The sequence below is a fragment of the Schistocerca cancellata genome, chromosome 6 (genome assembly GCF_023864275.1).
Source record: "Schistocerca cancellata isolate TAMUIC-IGC-003103 chromosome 6, iqSchCanc2.1, whole genome shotgun sequence".
Taxonomy (NCBI): Eukaryota; Metazoa; Arthropoda; class Insecta; order Orthoptera; family Acrididae; genus Schistocerca; species Schistocerca cancellata.
In genome coordinates, this window is record NC_064631.1 from 228615564 (window position 1) to 228632104 (window position 16541).

General features: G+C 44.7%; 1 protein-coding gene across 1 annotated transcript in view; it reads right to left on the minus strand.

Moving 5' to 3' along the window:
* The window catches only part of LOC126088260 (spatacsin), a 388646-nt gene that overhangs the window by 104444 nt on the left and 267661 nt on the right, over positions 1-16541 (minus strand). Inside the window, exon 29 of the mRNA XM_049906389.1 lies at positions 11733-11894. Within this exon, the coding sequence (XP_049762346.1) occupies positions 11733-11894 (162 nt within the window). The remainder of the gene's footprint in view (positions 1-11732; positions 11895-16541) is intronic.

Genomic DNA, 16541 nt, shown 5'->3' on the forward strand with positions numbered 1-16541 from the left:
AGTTCGTACTTTGAGGCAACCTGGAGCACTCAAAGAATAGTTGCTATTAAGATTTCTGCTGCTTTTCTTCAGTGGTAAGCAACAGCAATTTCCACAATTAGGGCATTACAATTCATCATGTAGATGGCTGCCACCACATTCCAGGCATTAACTTTCATAACATCTCCTACTGTTCCCTATTCTTTATTTCTCTCTTCGTGTCCCTCAGTTTCCATCTCTTCCTACCTGCTATTATTATTGTTGTTGTTATTATTATTACTATTATTATTATTATTATTATTATTACTCTCATTTATCGTATTTTATACCATATTTTCCCTGTAATAATTTTTTCATAATGTTATATATACCTAAAAAGAAAGATGATGCAACTTACCAAACGAAAGCGCTGGCATGTTGATAGACACACAAACAAACACAAACATACACACAAAATTCAAGCTTTTGCCACCAACGGTTGCTTCATCAGGAAAGAGGGAAGGAGAGGGAAAGACGAAAGAGTGTGGGTTTTAAGGGAGAGGGTAAGGAGTCATTCCAATCCCAGGAGCAGACTTACCTTAGGGGGAAAAAAGGACAGGTATACACTCGCGCGCGCGCACACACACACACACACACACACACACACACACACACACACACACACATATCCAGCCGCACATACACAGACACAAGCAGTCATTTGTAAAGGCAAAGAGTTTGGGCAGAGACGTCTGTCGAGGCGGAAGTACAGAGGCAAAGATGTTGAATGACAGGTGAGGTACGAGCGGCGGCAACTTGAAATTAGCGGAGGTTGATGCCTGGTGGGTAACGGGAAGAGAGGATATACTGAAGGGCAAGTTCCCATCTCCAGAGTTCTGACAGGTTGGTGTTAGTGAGAAGTATCCAGATAACTCGGACGGTGTAACACTGTGCCAAGATGTACTGGCCGTGCACCAAGTCATGTTAGCCACAGGGTGATCTTCATTACCAACAAACACTGTCTGCCTGTGTCCATTCATGCGAATGGACAGTTTGTTGCTGGTCATTCCCACATAGAAAGCTTCACAGTGTAGGCAGGTCAGTTGGTAAATCACGTGGGTGCTTTCACATGTGGCTCTGCCTTTGATCGTGTACACCTTCCAGGTTACAGGACTGGAGTAGGTGATGGTGGGAGGGTGCATGGGACAGGTTTTACATGGGGGGCGGTTACAAGGGTAGTAGCCAGAGGGTAGGGAAGGTAGTTTGGGGATTTCATAGGGATGAACCAAGAGGTTATGAAGGTTAGGTGGACAGCGGAAAGACACTCTTGGTGGAGTGGGGAGGATTTCATGAAGGATGGATCTCATTTCAGGGCAGTATTTGAGGAAGTCATATCCCTGCTGGAGAGCCACATTCAGAGTCTGATCCAGTCCTGGAAAGTATCCTGTCACAAGTGGGGCACTTTTGGGGTTCTTCTGTGGGAGGTTCTGGGTCTGAGGGGATGAGCAAGTGGCTCTGGTAATTTGCTTCTGTACCAGGTCGGGAGGGTAGTTGCGGGATGTGAAAGCTGTTTTCAGGTTGTTGGTGTAATGGTTCAGGGATTCCGGACTGGAGCAGATTCGTTTGCCACGAAGACCTAGGCTGTAGGGAAGGGACCGTTTGATGTGGAATGGGTGGCAGCTGTCATAATGGAGGTACTGTTGCTTGTTGGTGGGTTTGATGTGGACGGATGTGTGAAGCTGGCCATTGGACAGGTGGAGGTCAACGTCAAGGAAAGTGGCATGGGATCTGGAGTAGGACCAGGTGAATCTGATGGAACCAAAGGAGTTGAGGTTGGAGAGGAAATTCTGGAGTTCTCTTCACTGTGAGTCAAGATCATGAAGATGTCATCAATAAATCTGTACCAAACTTTGGGTTGGCAGGCCTGGGTAACCAAGATGGTTTCCTCTAAGCGACCCATAAATAGGTTGGCGTATGAGGGGGCCATCCTGGTACCCATGGCTGTTCCCTTTAATTGTTGGTATGTCTGGCCTTCGAAAGTGAAGAAGTTGTGAGTCAGGATGGAGCTGGCTAAGGTAATGAGGAAAGAGGCTTTAGGTAGGGTGGCAGGTGATCGGCGTGAAAGGAAGTGGTGCTCCATCGCAGCGAGGCCCTGGACGTGCGGAATACTTGTGTATAAGGAAGTGGCATCAATGGTTACAAGGATGGTTTCCTTCCCTCTTTCCTGATGAAGCAACCGTTGGTTGTGAAAGCTTGAATTTTGTGTGTCTATCAACATGCCAGCGCTTTCGTTTGGTAAGTTGCATCATCTTTCTTTTTAGTTATATTTTTCCCACATGGAATGATTCCCTCTATTATATTATTTTCATAATGTTAGTTTGATACCCCTTGACACAATAACTGGATTATGCACTTAAACTTTTAATCAGTTCAAATTCCATTTGAAGGAGCATTCAGCTTGATTTTTATAAGTTTCCTTTAACTGCATATTCTGAAGAATTTAACCCTTTTTGTAAAGGTTCATAGTTCTCCCTCTTCTTCAGCACTTTTCTTATCACTAGAAGAGAAAACATTACTTATGAAAAGTTAGGGCACATTTATTATTTATCTCATTATTTCATTATTTACCCATATATATATATATATATATATATATATATATATATATATATATATATATATATATATATATATATATAATAGAGGGAAACATTCCACGTGGGAAAAATATATTTAAAAAGAAAGATGATGAGACTTACCAAACAAAAGCGCTGGCAGGTCGATAGACACACGAACACAAACATACACACAAAATCTAGCTTTCGCAACCAACGGTTGCCTCGTCAGGAAAGAGGGAAGGAGAAGGAAAGACAAAAGGATATGGGTTTTAAGGGAGAGGGTAAGGAGTCATTCCAATCCCGGGAGCGGAAAGACTTACCTTAAGGGGAAAAAAGGACAGGTATACACTCGCACACACACACATATCCATCCATACATACAAGACACAAGCAGACATTTGTAAAGGCAAAGAGTTTGAGCAGAGATGTCAGTCGGGACGGAAGTACAGAGGCAAAGATGATGTTGAAAGACGGTGAGGTATGAGCGGCGGCAGATTGAAATTAGGAGTTAGCGGAGATTGAGGCCTGGCGGATAGCGAGAAGAGAGGATATGCTGAAGGGCAAGTTCCCATCTCCGGAGTTCTGACAGGTTGGTGTTAGTGGGAAGTATCCAAATAACCCGGACGGTGTAACACTGTGCCAAGATGTGCTGGCCGTGCACCAAGGCATGTTTAGCCACAGGGTGATCCTCATTACCAACAAACACTGTCTGCCTGTGACCATTCATGCGAATGGACAGTTTGTTGCTGGTCATTCCCACATAGAACGCTTCACAGTGTAGGCAGGTCAGTTGGTAAATCACGTGGGTGCTTTCACACGTGGCTCTGCCTTTGATCGTGTACACCTTCCGGGTTACAGGACTGGAATAGGTGGTGGTGGGAGGGTGCATGGGATCACCCTGTGGCTAAACATGCCTTGGTGCACGGCCAGCACATCTTGGCACAGTGTTACACCGTCCGGGTTATTTGGATACTTCCCACTAACACCAACCTGTCAGAACTCCGGAGATGGGAACTTGCCCTTCAGCATATCCTCTCTTCTCGCTATCCGCCAGGCCTCAATCTCCGCTAACTCCTAATTTCAATCTGCCGCCGCTCATACCTCACCGTCTTTCAACATCATCTTTGCCTCTGTACTTCCGTCCCGACTGACATCTCTGCTCAAACTCTTTGCCTTTACAAATGTCTGCTTGTGTCTTGTATGTATGGATGGATATGTGTGTGTGTGCGAGTGTATACCTGTCCTTTTTTCCCCTTAAGGTAAGTCTTTCCGCTCCCGGGATTGGAATGACTCCTTACCCTCTCCCTTAAAACCCATATCCTTTTGTCTTTCCTTCTCCTTCCCTCTTTCCTGACGAGGCAACCGTTGGTTGCGAAAGCTAGATTTTGTGTGTATGTTTGTGTTTGTGTGTCTATCGACCTGCCAGCGCTTTTGTTTGGTAATTCTCATCATCTTTCTTTTTAAATATATTTTTCCCACGTGGAATGTTTCCCTCTATTATATTCATATCATTAATTTGAACCCAACAATCACGTTTGTTATTGTTATTGTTATTGTCACTGTTACATTTCGTAGTCTTTTCTGTCATCTTATTTCCTCCTTCTGTTTTTGCCAGCAGTTTTACTTTCTATTCACCTTCTCCTTTTTTTACTGTAATCCAATTTTATCCCGCCGATATATACTCAATAATACGTAATAATACGTAACCCACTTCCAAACCATAACCAAAATTTTTTTTTTTTTTTTCCGCTTTCAACACTACCGCTGCTATAAAATCCACCGTTTCCAGTTCACAAACATTTCCTTTCAGCTATTAAACAACCCTTTCGGCTAGTTTTAATATATTTTGCTTTATTTCCAGTTCCGTTTTTCTCACATCATCGATCATTTTTAGCCGCTTCCCACAGGTTTTAACGTCATTATTTCTTCATCAGACAATTGTTAGCCTCATTTCCATTATCTGCCACCACCAAACCACCCTTTTAATACATCCTCACGTAGTTTTTTCGAAATTTTCCCGTATTTCTCCACCCTTTAACGTGTTTTGGCGGCTCTAACCTTTATGCACATCATTATCTACCTACACAAGTTCACCACAGGATCAACATAGCCCAGCTCTAACCAACCCTTTTTCGCCTTTTTTCACACCAGGTCTCCATTTGCTTTCTAGTTTTACCTTTATCTCTCCCCATTTATTTTCATTTTAATTTCAGCCTCGTGTTCCACTTTCCACCTCCTAGTACCATGTCACCCTCACAACACCTCCACAACGACCCCATTAAGTTTTATTTACATTCCCTCCGCAAACATGCCTTCGCCCTAGCCAGATTACACTCCCATATTTTATTTTCTCAGGCTTGTCTGACATTTGGCATCACCCCCAAAGGCCTCACACTTAAAGTTCCCATCTCTGGCTGCAACCCTTCTTTCCATCAGTCCCTACACCAGTTCCAAACCGAACAATCCATTGCCCTCACCCACCTAATCCTTCACCTACACATCCACTCAGCCAATCAACACACCCATCAACTCCTGTCCCTAATAAAAGTCCTCAATCTTTCCTCTCCCACATCCACACCGGTTGTTCAGAGCATCCTCCTACAGGCCAACCGCAAATTAGAAAAGCATGCCACCCTCCACCTTAAAAAACTATCCAATCTCCTGGTTTCCCACCTCCGGAAAGGCAACTCACTCACCCTTCACAACCTTTCCAGCAAACCTCAACCTCCTCTCATTGCACACAAACCCAGTCTCTCCCATCTACTCAATCTCCCACTTCCAGCTCCACTCCCTCCAAAACCTCAAAATTCCAATCAACACAATCTGGAACCACAACACCCCAATTCAGTAGTTAACCTCTCCTCCAAACCTCTCTCCCAATCCGAAACCTCTGTCCTATCCAAAGGCCTCACCTTCAGCCCCACACCCAGATTTAACCAAACAGCCCTTGTCAAAGATTTACTGTCCTACACCCGTACTCTCTGCTGGAAATATCACTTTGCCACGAAGAAAAATGATCCTAATCCTACTCCTAATGATCCAACTCCCCAAGATACTATCCAAATTGAACCATGCCTGGAACAGTTCCGTCCTCCGTCACAGCGGGACCCACCTCCTCTTCCTCAAAATCACCCTCTCCTAACCTTCCAGGAATTTCTGACTTCCAGCCTTGCCTCTCAATCCTTCTTAAAAAACCTTAATCCTACTCCCAACATCACCACTGCTGAAGCCCAAGCTATGCGTGATCTGAAGGCTGACCAATCCATCGTCATTCTTCCGGCGGACAAGGGTTCCACGACTGTGGTACTTGATCGTCGGGAGTATGTGGCTGAGGGACTGCGTCAGCTTTCAGACAACACAACTTACAAAGTTTGCCATGGTAATCCCATTCCTGATGTCCAGGCGGAGCTTCAAGGAATCCTCAGAACCTTAGGCCCCCTACAAAACCTTTCACCTGACTCCATCAACCTCCTGACCCCACCAACACCCCGCACCCCTACCTTCTACCTTCTTCCCAAAATTCACAAACCCAATCATCCCGGCCGTCCCATTGTAGCTGGTTACCAAGCCCCCACAGAACGCATCTCTGCCTACGTAGATCAACACCTTCAACCCATTACATGCAGTCTCCCATCCTTCATCAAAGACACCAACCACTTTCTCGAACGCCTGGAATCCCTACCCAGTCTGTTACCCCCGGAAACCATCCTTGTAACCATTGATGCCACTTCCTTATACACAAATATTCCGCATGTCCAGGGCCTCGCTGCGATGGAGCACTTCCTTTCACGCCGATCACCTGCCGCCCTACCTAAAACCTCTTTCCTCATTACCTTAGCCAGCTTCATCCTAACCCACAACTTCTTCACTTTTGAAGGCCAGACATACCAACAATTAAAGGGAACAGCCATGGGTACCAGGATGGCCCCCTCGTACGCCAACCTATTCATGGGTCGCTTAGAGGAAGCCTTCTTGGTTACCCAGGCCTGCCAACCCAAAGTGTGGTACAGATTTATTGATGACATTTTCATGATCTGGTCTCACAGTGAAGAAGAACTCCAGAATTTCCTCTCCAACCTCAACTCCTTTGGTTCCATCGGATTCACCTGGCCCTACTCTAAATCCCATGCCACTTTCCTTGACGTTGACCTCCACCTGTCCAATGGCCAGCTTCACACGTCCGTCCACATCAAACCCACCAACAAGCAACAGTACCTCCATTATGACAGCTGCCACCCATTCCACATCAAACGGTCCCTTCCCTACAGCCTAGGTCTTCGTGGCAAACGAATCTGCTCCAGTCCGGAATCCTTGAACCATTACACCAACAACCTGAAAACAGCTTTTGCATCCCGCAACTACCCTCCCGACCTTGTACAGAAGCAAATAACCAGAGCCACTTCCTCATCTCCTCAAACCCGGAACCCTCCACAGAAGAACCCCAAAAGTGCCCCACTTGTGACAGGATACTTTCCGGGACTGGATCAGATTCTGAATGTGGCTCTCCAGCAGGGATACGACTTCCTCAAATCCTGCCCTGAAATGAGATCCATCCTTCATGAAATCCTCCCCACTCCACCAAGAGTGTCTTTCCGCCGTCCACCCAACCTTCGTAACCTCTTAGTTCATCCCTATGAAATCCCCAAACCACCTTCCCTACCCTCTGGCTCCTACCCCTAACCGTCCCCGGTGTAAAACCTGTCCCATGCACCCTCCCACCACCACCTATTCCAGTCCTGTAACCCGGAAGGTGTACACGATCAAAGGCAGAGCCACGTGTGAAAGCACCCAAGTGATTTACCAACTGACCTGCCTACACTGTGAAGCGTTCTATGTGGGAATGACCAGCAACAAACTGTCCATTCGCATGAATGGTCACAGGCAGACAGTGTTTGTTGGTAATGAGGATCACCCTGTGGCTAAACATGCCTTGGTGCACGGCCAGCACATCTTGGCACAGTGTTACACCGTCCGGGTTATTTGGATACTTCCCACTAACACCAACCTGTCAGAACTCCGGAGATGGGAACTTGCCCTTCAGCATATCCTCTCTTCTCGCTATCCGCCAGGCCTCAATCTCCGCTAACTCCTAATTTCAATCTGCCGCCGCTCATACCTCACCGTCTTTCAACATCATCTTTGCCTCTGTACTTCCGTCCCGACTGACATCTCTGCTCAAACTCTTTGCCTTTACAAATGTCTGCTTGTGTCTTGTATGTATGGATGGATATGTGTGTGTGTGCGAGTGTATACCTGTCCTTTTTTCCCCTTAAGGTAAGTCTTTCCACTCCCGGGATTGGAATGACTCCTTACCCTCTCCCTTAAAACCCATATCCTTTTGTCTTTCCTTCTCCTTCCCTCTTTCCTGACGAGGCAACCGTTGGTTGCGAAAGCTAGATTTTGTGTGTATGTTTGTGTTTGTGTGTCTATCGACCTGCCAGCGCTTTTGTTTGGTAAGTCTCATCATCTTTCTTTTTTTATATATACACACACACATATCCATCCACACATATACAGACACAAGCAGACATATTTAAAGACTTATTCCTTCTATTATAACTATATATATATATATATATATATATATATATATATATATAGTTATAATAGAAGGAATAAGTCTTTAAATATGTCTGCTTGTGTCTGTATATGTGTGGATGGATATGTGTGTGTGTGCGAGTGTATACCCGTCCCTTTTTCCCCCTAAGGTAAGTCTTTCCGCTCCCGGGACTGGAATGACTCCTTACCCTCTCCCTTAAAACCCACATCCTTTCGTCTTTCCCTCTCCTTCCCTCTTTCCTGATGAGGCAACAGTTTGCTGCGAAAGCTTGAATTTTGTGTGTATGTTTGTGTTCGTTTGTGTGTCTGTCGACCTGCCAGCACTTTCATTTGGTAAGTCACATCATCTTTGTTTTTATATATATATATACCTAAAAACAAAGATGATGTGACTTACCAAATGAAAGTGCTGGCAGGTCGACAGACACACAAACGAACACAAACATACACACAAAATTCAAGCTTTCGCAACAAATTGTTGCCTCATCAGGAAAGAGGGTTTTTTGGTGAAGGATTAGGTGGGTGAGGGCAATGGATTGTTCAGTTTGGAACTGGTATAGGGACTGATGGAAAGAAGGGTTGCAGCCAGAGATGGGAACTTTAAGTGTGAGGCCTTTGGGGGTTATGCCAAATGTCAGACAAGCCTGAGAAAATAAAATATGTGAGCGTAATCTGGCTAGGGTGAAGGCATGTTTGCGGAGGGAATGTAAATAAAACTTAATGGGGTCATTGTGGGGGTGTTGTGAGGGTGACATGGTATTAGAAGGTGGAAAGTTTAACATGAGGTTGAAATGAAAAAGAAAGATAGAAATATATGGGGAGAGATGAAGGCGAACTAGAAAGCAATTGGAGATCTGGTATGAAAAAAGGCGAAAAAGTGTTGGTTAAGTTGATCCTGTGGTGAACTTGGGTTGGTAGACAGCGATGTGCAAAAAGGTTAGGTGGTTGTGTTGCCGCTAAATCACGTTAAAAGACGGAGAAATTCGGGAAAATTTCGAGAAAATTTCGAAAAAACGTATTAAAGGAGTGGTGTTGTGGTGAAAGATTACGAAAATGGGGCTAACAATTGTAGAAATAATGACGTTAAAACCTGTGGGGAGCGGCTAAAATGGTCAGTGATGTGCGAAAAACGGAAGTGGAAATAAAGTTAAAGTTATTAGAACTAGCCGAAATGGTTGTTAAATACATGAAAGCAGCTGTTATTGAACTAGAAACGGTGGATATTATAGCAGCGGTAGTGTTGAAAGCGGAAAATAAAATTTTTTGGTTATGGTTGGGAAGTGGGTTACGTATTGTTGAGCATATATAGGCGGGATAAAATTGTATAGTAGATTACGGTAAAAGGGGGAAGGTGAATACAAAGTGAAGTGTCTGTCGACCTGCCAGCACTTTCATTTGGTAAGTCACATCATCTTTGTTTTTAGGTATATTTTTCCTTCATGGAATGTTTCCTTCTATTATAACTATATATATATATATATATATATATATATATATATATATATATATATATATATATACCTAAAAACAAAGATGATGTGACTTACCAAATGAAAGTACTGGCAGGTCGACAGACACACAAACGAACACAAACAGAGCCACTTCCTCATCCTCTCAAACCCAGAACCTCCCACAGAAGAACCACAAAAGTGCCCCACTTGTGACAGGATACTTTCCGGGACTGGATCAGATTCTGAATGTGGCTCTCCAGCAGGGATATGACTTCCTCAAATACTGCCCTGAAATGAGATCCATCCTTCATGAAATCCTCCCCACTCCACCAAGAGTGTCTTTCCGCCGTCCACCTAACCTTCGTAACCTCTTAGTACTTCCCTATGAAATCCCCAAACCACCTTCCCTACCCTCTGGCTCCTACCCTTGTAACCGCCCCCGGTGTAAAACCTGTCCCATGCACCCTCCCACCACCACCTACTCCAGTCCTGTAACCTGGAAGGTGTACACAATCAAAGGCAGAGCCACGTGTGAAAGCACCCACGTGATCTACCAACTGACCTGCCTACACTGTGATGCATTCTATGTGGGAATGACCAGCAACAAACTGTCCATTCGCATGAATGGACACAGGCAGACAGTGTTTGTTGGTAATGAGGATCACCCTGTGGCTAAACATGCCTTGGTGCACGACCAGCACATCTTGGCGCAGTGTTACACCGTCCGGGTTATCTGGATACTTCCTACTAACACCAACCTATCCGAACTCCGGAGATGGGAACTTGCTCTTCAATATATCCTCTCTTCCCGTTATCCACCAGGCCTCAATCTCCGCTAATTTCAAGTTGCCGCCACTCATACCTCACCTGTCATTCAACAACATCTTTGCCTCTGCACTTCTGCCTCGACTGACATCTCTGCCCAAACTCTTTGTCTTTAAATATGTCTGCTTGTGTCTGTATATGTGTGGATGGATATGTGTGTGTGTGCGAGTGTATACCCGTCCTTTTTTCCCCATAAGGTAAGTCTTTCCGCTCCCGGGACTGGAATGACTCCTTACCCTCTCCCTTAAAACCCACATCCTTTCGTCTTTCCCTCTCCTTCCCTCTTTCCTGATGAGGCAACAGTTTGTTGCGAAAGCTTGAATTTTGTGTGTATGTTTGTGTTCGTTTGTGTGTCTGTCGACCTGCCAGCACTTTCATTTGGTAAGTCACATCATCTTTGTTTTTAGGTATATTTTTCCTTCATGGAATGTTTCCTTCTATTATAACCATATATATATATATATATATATATATATATATATATATATATATATATATATATATATAATCACACAAACAAACAAACCTGTTTTTGCACTTTTTTTGTTTTAAGAGTCTTCAGTTTTTCAAAATTCTGTCACTGAATGTCACATAGATACAATATTAAAAAGGAAAGCACTTCCTAATATTCAGCAAAATTATATTTATTTGGTCACAACCTGGCTTTTGGTTTCTCAAGCCATCTTCAGGTGACAACTGAATCTCACAAACACAGAAAAATATGAGGTGCAACTTACACAGATATTATTTGCACAGAAGATACAAAAATGACAGAGTTTACATAGAAAAACATTAAATTTTTTGTCACACAGAAATAATTACATTAACTAAAAATGGGAGTAAATGAGGTTTTTGTGATACATTTAATGACTGATGAGAAATAAGATGAATTTAAAATTTGAATCTAGTATTTGTAACGAGGACTTAATTTAATAATGGGGGAATTGGGAACTATTTCCCGGTGACAGTAACTGTAATGCTCTCCTATGTAAGCACTCTGACATTTTTCTATCTTTTGTAGAAATAATATCTGTGTAAGTCACACATCATATTTATCTGTGTTTGTGACATTCAGTTGCAACCTGAAGAAGCCTGAGAAGCCAAAAGCTGGTTCATGACCAAATAAAATTAATTTTGCAGAATATTGGCAACATTTTTAATATTATATTATCACGTTCAGCCAAGCACCAACTGAAAATTCAGTTAATCACATAGATATGTATAGTCAAAAAAATACTACAGATGCCAAGTTGTTGGGGAAAAGTAAAGAATAGTACTACAGAAACTAAAGAATCAAAACATACAATAAGTTACAACATACCTTTATATGCAGTTTCCCCTTGACTAGATCCAAATCTATTTGAAACTTCCAACAGCTGTGATCCCAACAATGATGGATTTTCACAAAGTTCCAATATCATATGGAAATTTGCATCTAAATCATAGCCCCATAATCGAACTATATCTGGATTTTGGTTACCACCTGAAAGACATTTTTAAACTTTATCAGTTTCACAGAAAAATATGAATTACTGCTATGCATTATAGAATGTGATGCCAGAAACTAACAGTTATTTATATTTATCAGAGGGTGGAGGCATGTCCGAAACAACAGAAACCACATACACTCCTGGAAATGGAAAAAAGAACACATTGACACCGGTGTGTCAGACCCACCATACTTGCTCCGGACACTGCGAGAGGGCTGTACAAGCAATGATCACACGCACGGCACAGCGGACACACCAGGAACCGCGGTGTTGGCCGTCGAATGGCGCTAGCTGCGCAGCATTTGTGCACCGCCGCCGTCAGTGTCAGCCAGTTTGCCGTGGCATACGGAGCTCCATCGCAGTCTTTAACACTGGTAGCATGCCGCGACAGCGTGGACGTGAACCGTATGTGCAGTTGACGGACTTTGAGCGAGGGCGTATAGTGGGCATGCGGGAGGCCGGGTGGACGTACCGCCGAATTGCTCAACACGTGGGGTGTGAGGTCTCCACAGTACATCGATGTTGTCGCCAGTGGTCGGCGGAAGGTGCACGTGCCCGTCGACCTGGGACCGGACCGCAGCGACACACGGATGCACGCCAAGACCGTAGGATCCTACGCAGTGTCGTAGGGGACCGCACCGCCACTTCCCAGCAAATTAGGGACACTGTTGCTCCTGGGGTATCGGCGAGGACCATTCGCAACCGTCTCCATGAAGCTGGGCTACGGTCCCGCACACCGTTAGGCCGTCTTCCGCTCACGCCCCAACATCGTGCAGCCCGCCTCCAGTGGTGTCGCGACAGGCGTGAATGGAGGGACGAATGGAGACGTGTCGTCTTCAGCGATGGAGAGTCGCTTCTGCCTTGGTGCCAATGATGGTCGTATGCGTGTTTGGCGCCATGCAGGTGAGCGCCACAATCAGGACTGCATACGACCGAGGCACACAGGGCCAACACCCGGCATCATGGTGTGGGGAGCGATCTCCTACACTGGCCGTACACCACTGGTGATCGTCGAGGGGACACTGAATAGTGCACGGTACATCCAAACCATCATCGAACCCATCGTTCTACCATTCCTAGACCGGCAAGGGAACTTGCTGTTCCAACAGGACAATGCACGTCCGCATGTATCCCGTGCCACCCAACGTGCTCTAGAAGGTGTAAGTCAACTACCCTGGCCAGCAAGATCTCCGGATCTGTCCCCCATTGAGCATGTTTGGGACTGGATGAAGCGTCGTCTCACGCGGTCTGCACGTCCAGCACGAACGCTGGTCCAACTGAGGCGCCAGGTGGAAATGGCATGACAAGCCGTTCCACAGGACTACATCCAGCATCTCTACGATAGTCTCCATGGGAGAATAGCAGCCTGCATTGCTGCGAAAGGTGGATATACACTGTACTAGTGCCGACATTGTGCATGCTCTGTTGCCTGTGTCTATGTGCCTGTGGTTCTGTCAGTGTGATCATGTGATGTATCTGACCCCAGGAATGTGTCAATAAAGTTTCCCCATCCTGGGACGATGAATTCACGGTGTTCTTATTTCAATTTCCAGGAGTGTATATATGGTTAAGTTTATATTTAACATTTGCTCATTTTAATTGGTATTCAAGGTATTTTTATTCCTTTATTGAACAAATTGCATAAGTATGTCTGCAGCTCGTGGTCTTACGGTAGTGTTCCCGCTCCCATGCACGGGGTCCCGGGTTCGATTCCCGGCGGGGTCAGGGATTTTCTTTGCCTCGTGATGACTGGGTGTTGTGTGTTCTTCATCATCATTTCATCACCATTGACGCACGCAAGTCGCCAAAGTGGCGTCAACTAAAAAGAACTTGCATATATGGCGGCTGAACTTCCCCACATGGGGCCTCCCAGCCAACAATGCCACACACCCATTTCTTTTTTTTTTTTTTTGCATAAATATGCTATTTAACACATCAAAAAGCTTGAAAAGTCATTAGCCCCCCTCCCTCCCCAAAGACAGAATCAGTGAACTCCGTCTATTTGCACCTAGAGCAAATTTCACAAGAAAGTGTGTCACAATGTCCCTAATATATGGTTAGCAGGTACCTGAGATGAGACATCATTACTAGCCTGGTTTTCACATAATGGGATGTGAGAACCTGCCAAAAAAAAACACATCCAGGCTGGCTGGCACACTGGTCCTTGTTCTAAATCTGCTGCACAGATTTTAACCAGGCAGGTGCACCTCTATGTCCCAATAGCCAGCATAGTAAAATATACAGCTATCCGGACATGTAAAATGCAGAATTTCAATTACACATTTAGATACAACACTGGGAGGTGGAACAGATCCATTTGCTCTGACAACACGCCTAACATAAATAATATGTTCTTTTGAAAAGGATGGTTACTACTCACCATATAGCGAAGATGCTGAGTCACAGAGAGGCACAACAAAAAAAGACTGTCAGAAAGTAAGATTTCACAGCCTGTGCCACCTGGATCCTTCCCACAAACACCAGCTTTTCTGAATAGCGCAGGTGGGAACTCACTGTGTAATACAACCTACATTCCTACAACACTCCTGGCCTCAACCTATATTAGTCATTGTCCTTACTCACCTAACACCTTCCCTGTTCCCATTCCAGAAGTACACAGCCCTCATTCCACCAATGCATGCACAGCGTTTTTACTTATCTACTTTTCTGCTACTCCCCCCCTCCCTAACTGCCCCCACCCGGTACACACACCCCATCACTGCGTGCTCTGTCTAACCTTCCAACAGTACCTAGTTGCCCTACCCTCTCTGCATCTTGTCCCTGTTCACTCCCACATGCAGCACTTCACCATCCCCCACACCTACCCTGTTATCCCTCCCCCTTCTGCTCCATCATCCTCCTTACCCCCACCACCTGGCAGCCTCTCCCATTATGTGCTGCTGCTCGCAGTCTGGCCTCAGCAGCCACAGACTGGGGTCATGTGTGTATGTGTGTGTGTGTGTGTGTGTGTGTGTGTGTGTGTGTGTGTTATATTTCTGACGAAGGCCTTTTGGCCAAAAGCTCACTTTCTGACTGTCTTTGTGTTGTGCATGTCTGCGACTCAGTATCACAACTATATGGTGAGTAGCAACTATCCTTTTCATAATATTGCTGCATTCTTCGCTGGATTTTCCATTCTCTAACCAAGTGTTGTTTTCCTTTGTCAATATTTTCTAATACATTACTATACACAGTGTCTGTCCTTTCCTGTCTTTCTATTGACGCTTTACAAACCACACTGCATGGTCTAATTATGAGCCACACTGTATCAACCGACTCAGTGGCATGCAACAGACAGCTACAAGTCTGCACTGATTGTTGGTGCAGCATCTCATGTCCCACATTGCTCCCACTGATATCAGTAATCCTATACCATCAAATTGATCACTTTTCCTGTGCCACTCTCATTTATTTTCAAGTGTTATTTCCTTACCTTCCTGTGCCACACTAACTTGTATCTCATCCTATCAATTCCTTCCCACTCCCTACTCCTTCTCGTCTCTACTCCAGTTTGCACCTACTAACTTCACCTAATCTACTCACATCTGCTGTCGCCCTCCGCAATTATTCACACACAGACCTACTAACCACATCACAATCCCTTTAGTTATTTTTTTCTTTGATCTCATTGTGTCTTCACAGCAATTTCAGTTGGTTTCTGCCTTTGACTATTGGCCTAATCTCTCAGATTTCATCTTGCTTCCTCTTACTTTAGCAGTTCCATTCTTTTTGTGATTTTTCCCTTGGATTAGTGTGTTTTCTCTTTGTGTATTTCTATGTTATTTACGTTTCTGTACACATTTTCGTCTACCACCATGCTTCCTTGCTTCGTCCATCTGTGTCACTGGAGGTAAGTTTCTTTATACCTAGAAAGAATCCAGTGCCACATACTGTTCCTGCATTGTTGCTTAGCTCACGGTATCCCTCCAAATGGCCTTACCATCAATAACCCATCTCTGGCTGCCACCCTTCCTTTGATAATGCCCTCTCCGCCCTCACCAATACAGTCCTGTAAAACCATATCAATCAGGTCCAAAACTTGTTGCAAAATCTCCTCTCCATCCACCACAAAATTCTCCCGCAATGCAATACCAAATTCCTGGATCCTATATCAAACATTGAAACTCTTGCCTTCCAGGAACGAGAGCAACATGCACAGTGCCACCTCAAAAAACACCCTGTTCACTTCCTACTACAACTATCCACCAATGTCCACCATCTCTATAACAACATCCAAACCTCCCCCACATTTCCTCATAACTGACAAAACCTGTCTTGCAGTCCTACTACATTTACCCCGCCCTCAAAAACTCTCACCACCATACAGAATCGAGAACCTAAATACACCCGAAACACAGTCATGAACCTTTCCTCCAAAGGCCTTAGCCCCAGAGAAGTATTGGTCCTTACCAAAGACCTCACCTTTTGCTCCACTCCCAAATTCAACATGCAGGACTTGTTAAAGACCTTCTCTCCTCCTGGTGCCTACAGTGAAAACATTTTATTTATTATTATTTTTTTTTTTTGCCCCCAACCTAGCAATCATACTTGACCAAACACAAATACTGAACCATGCAAAACTCAATTCACTCCACCATCCAAACATGATCCATCGCCACTGCCCTCCCATCTCCCATCAC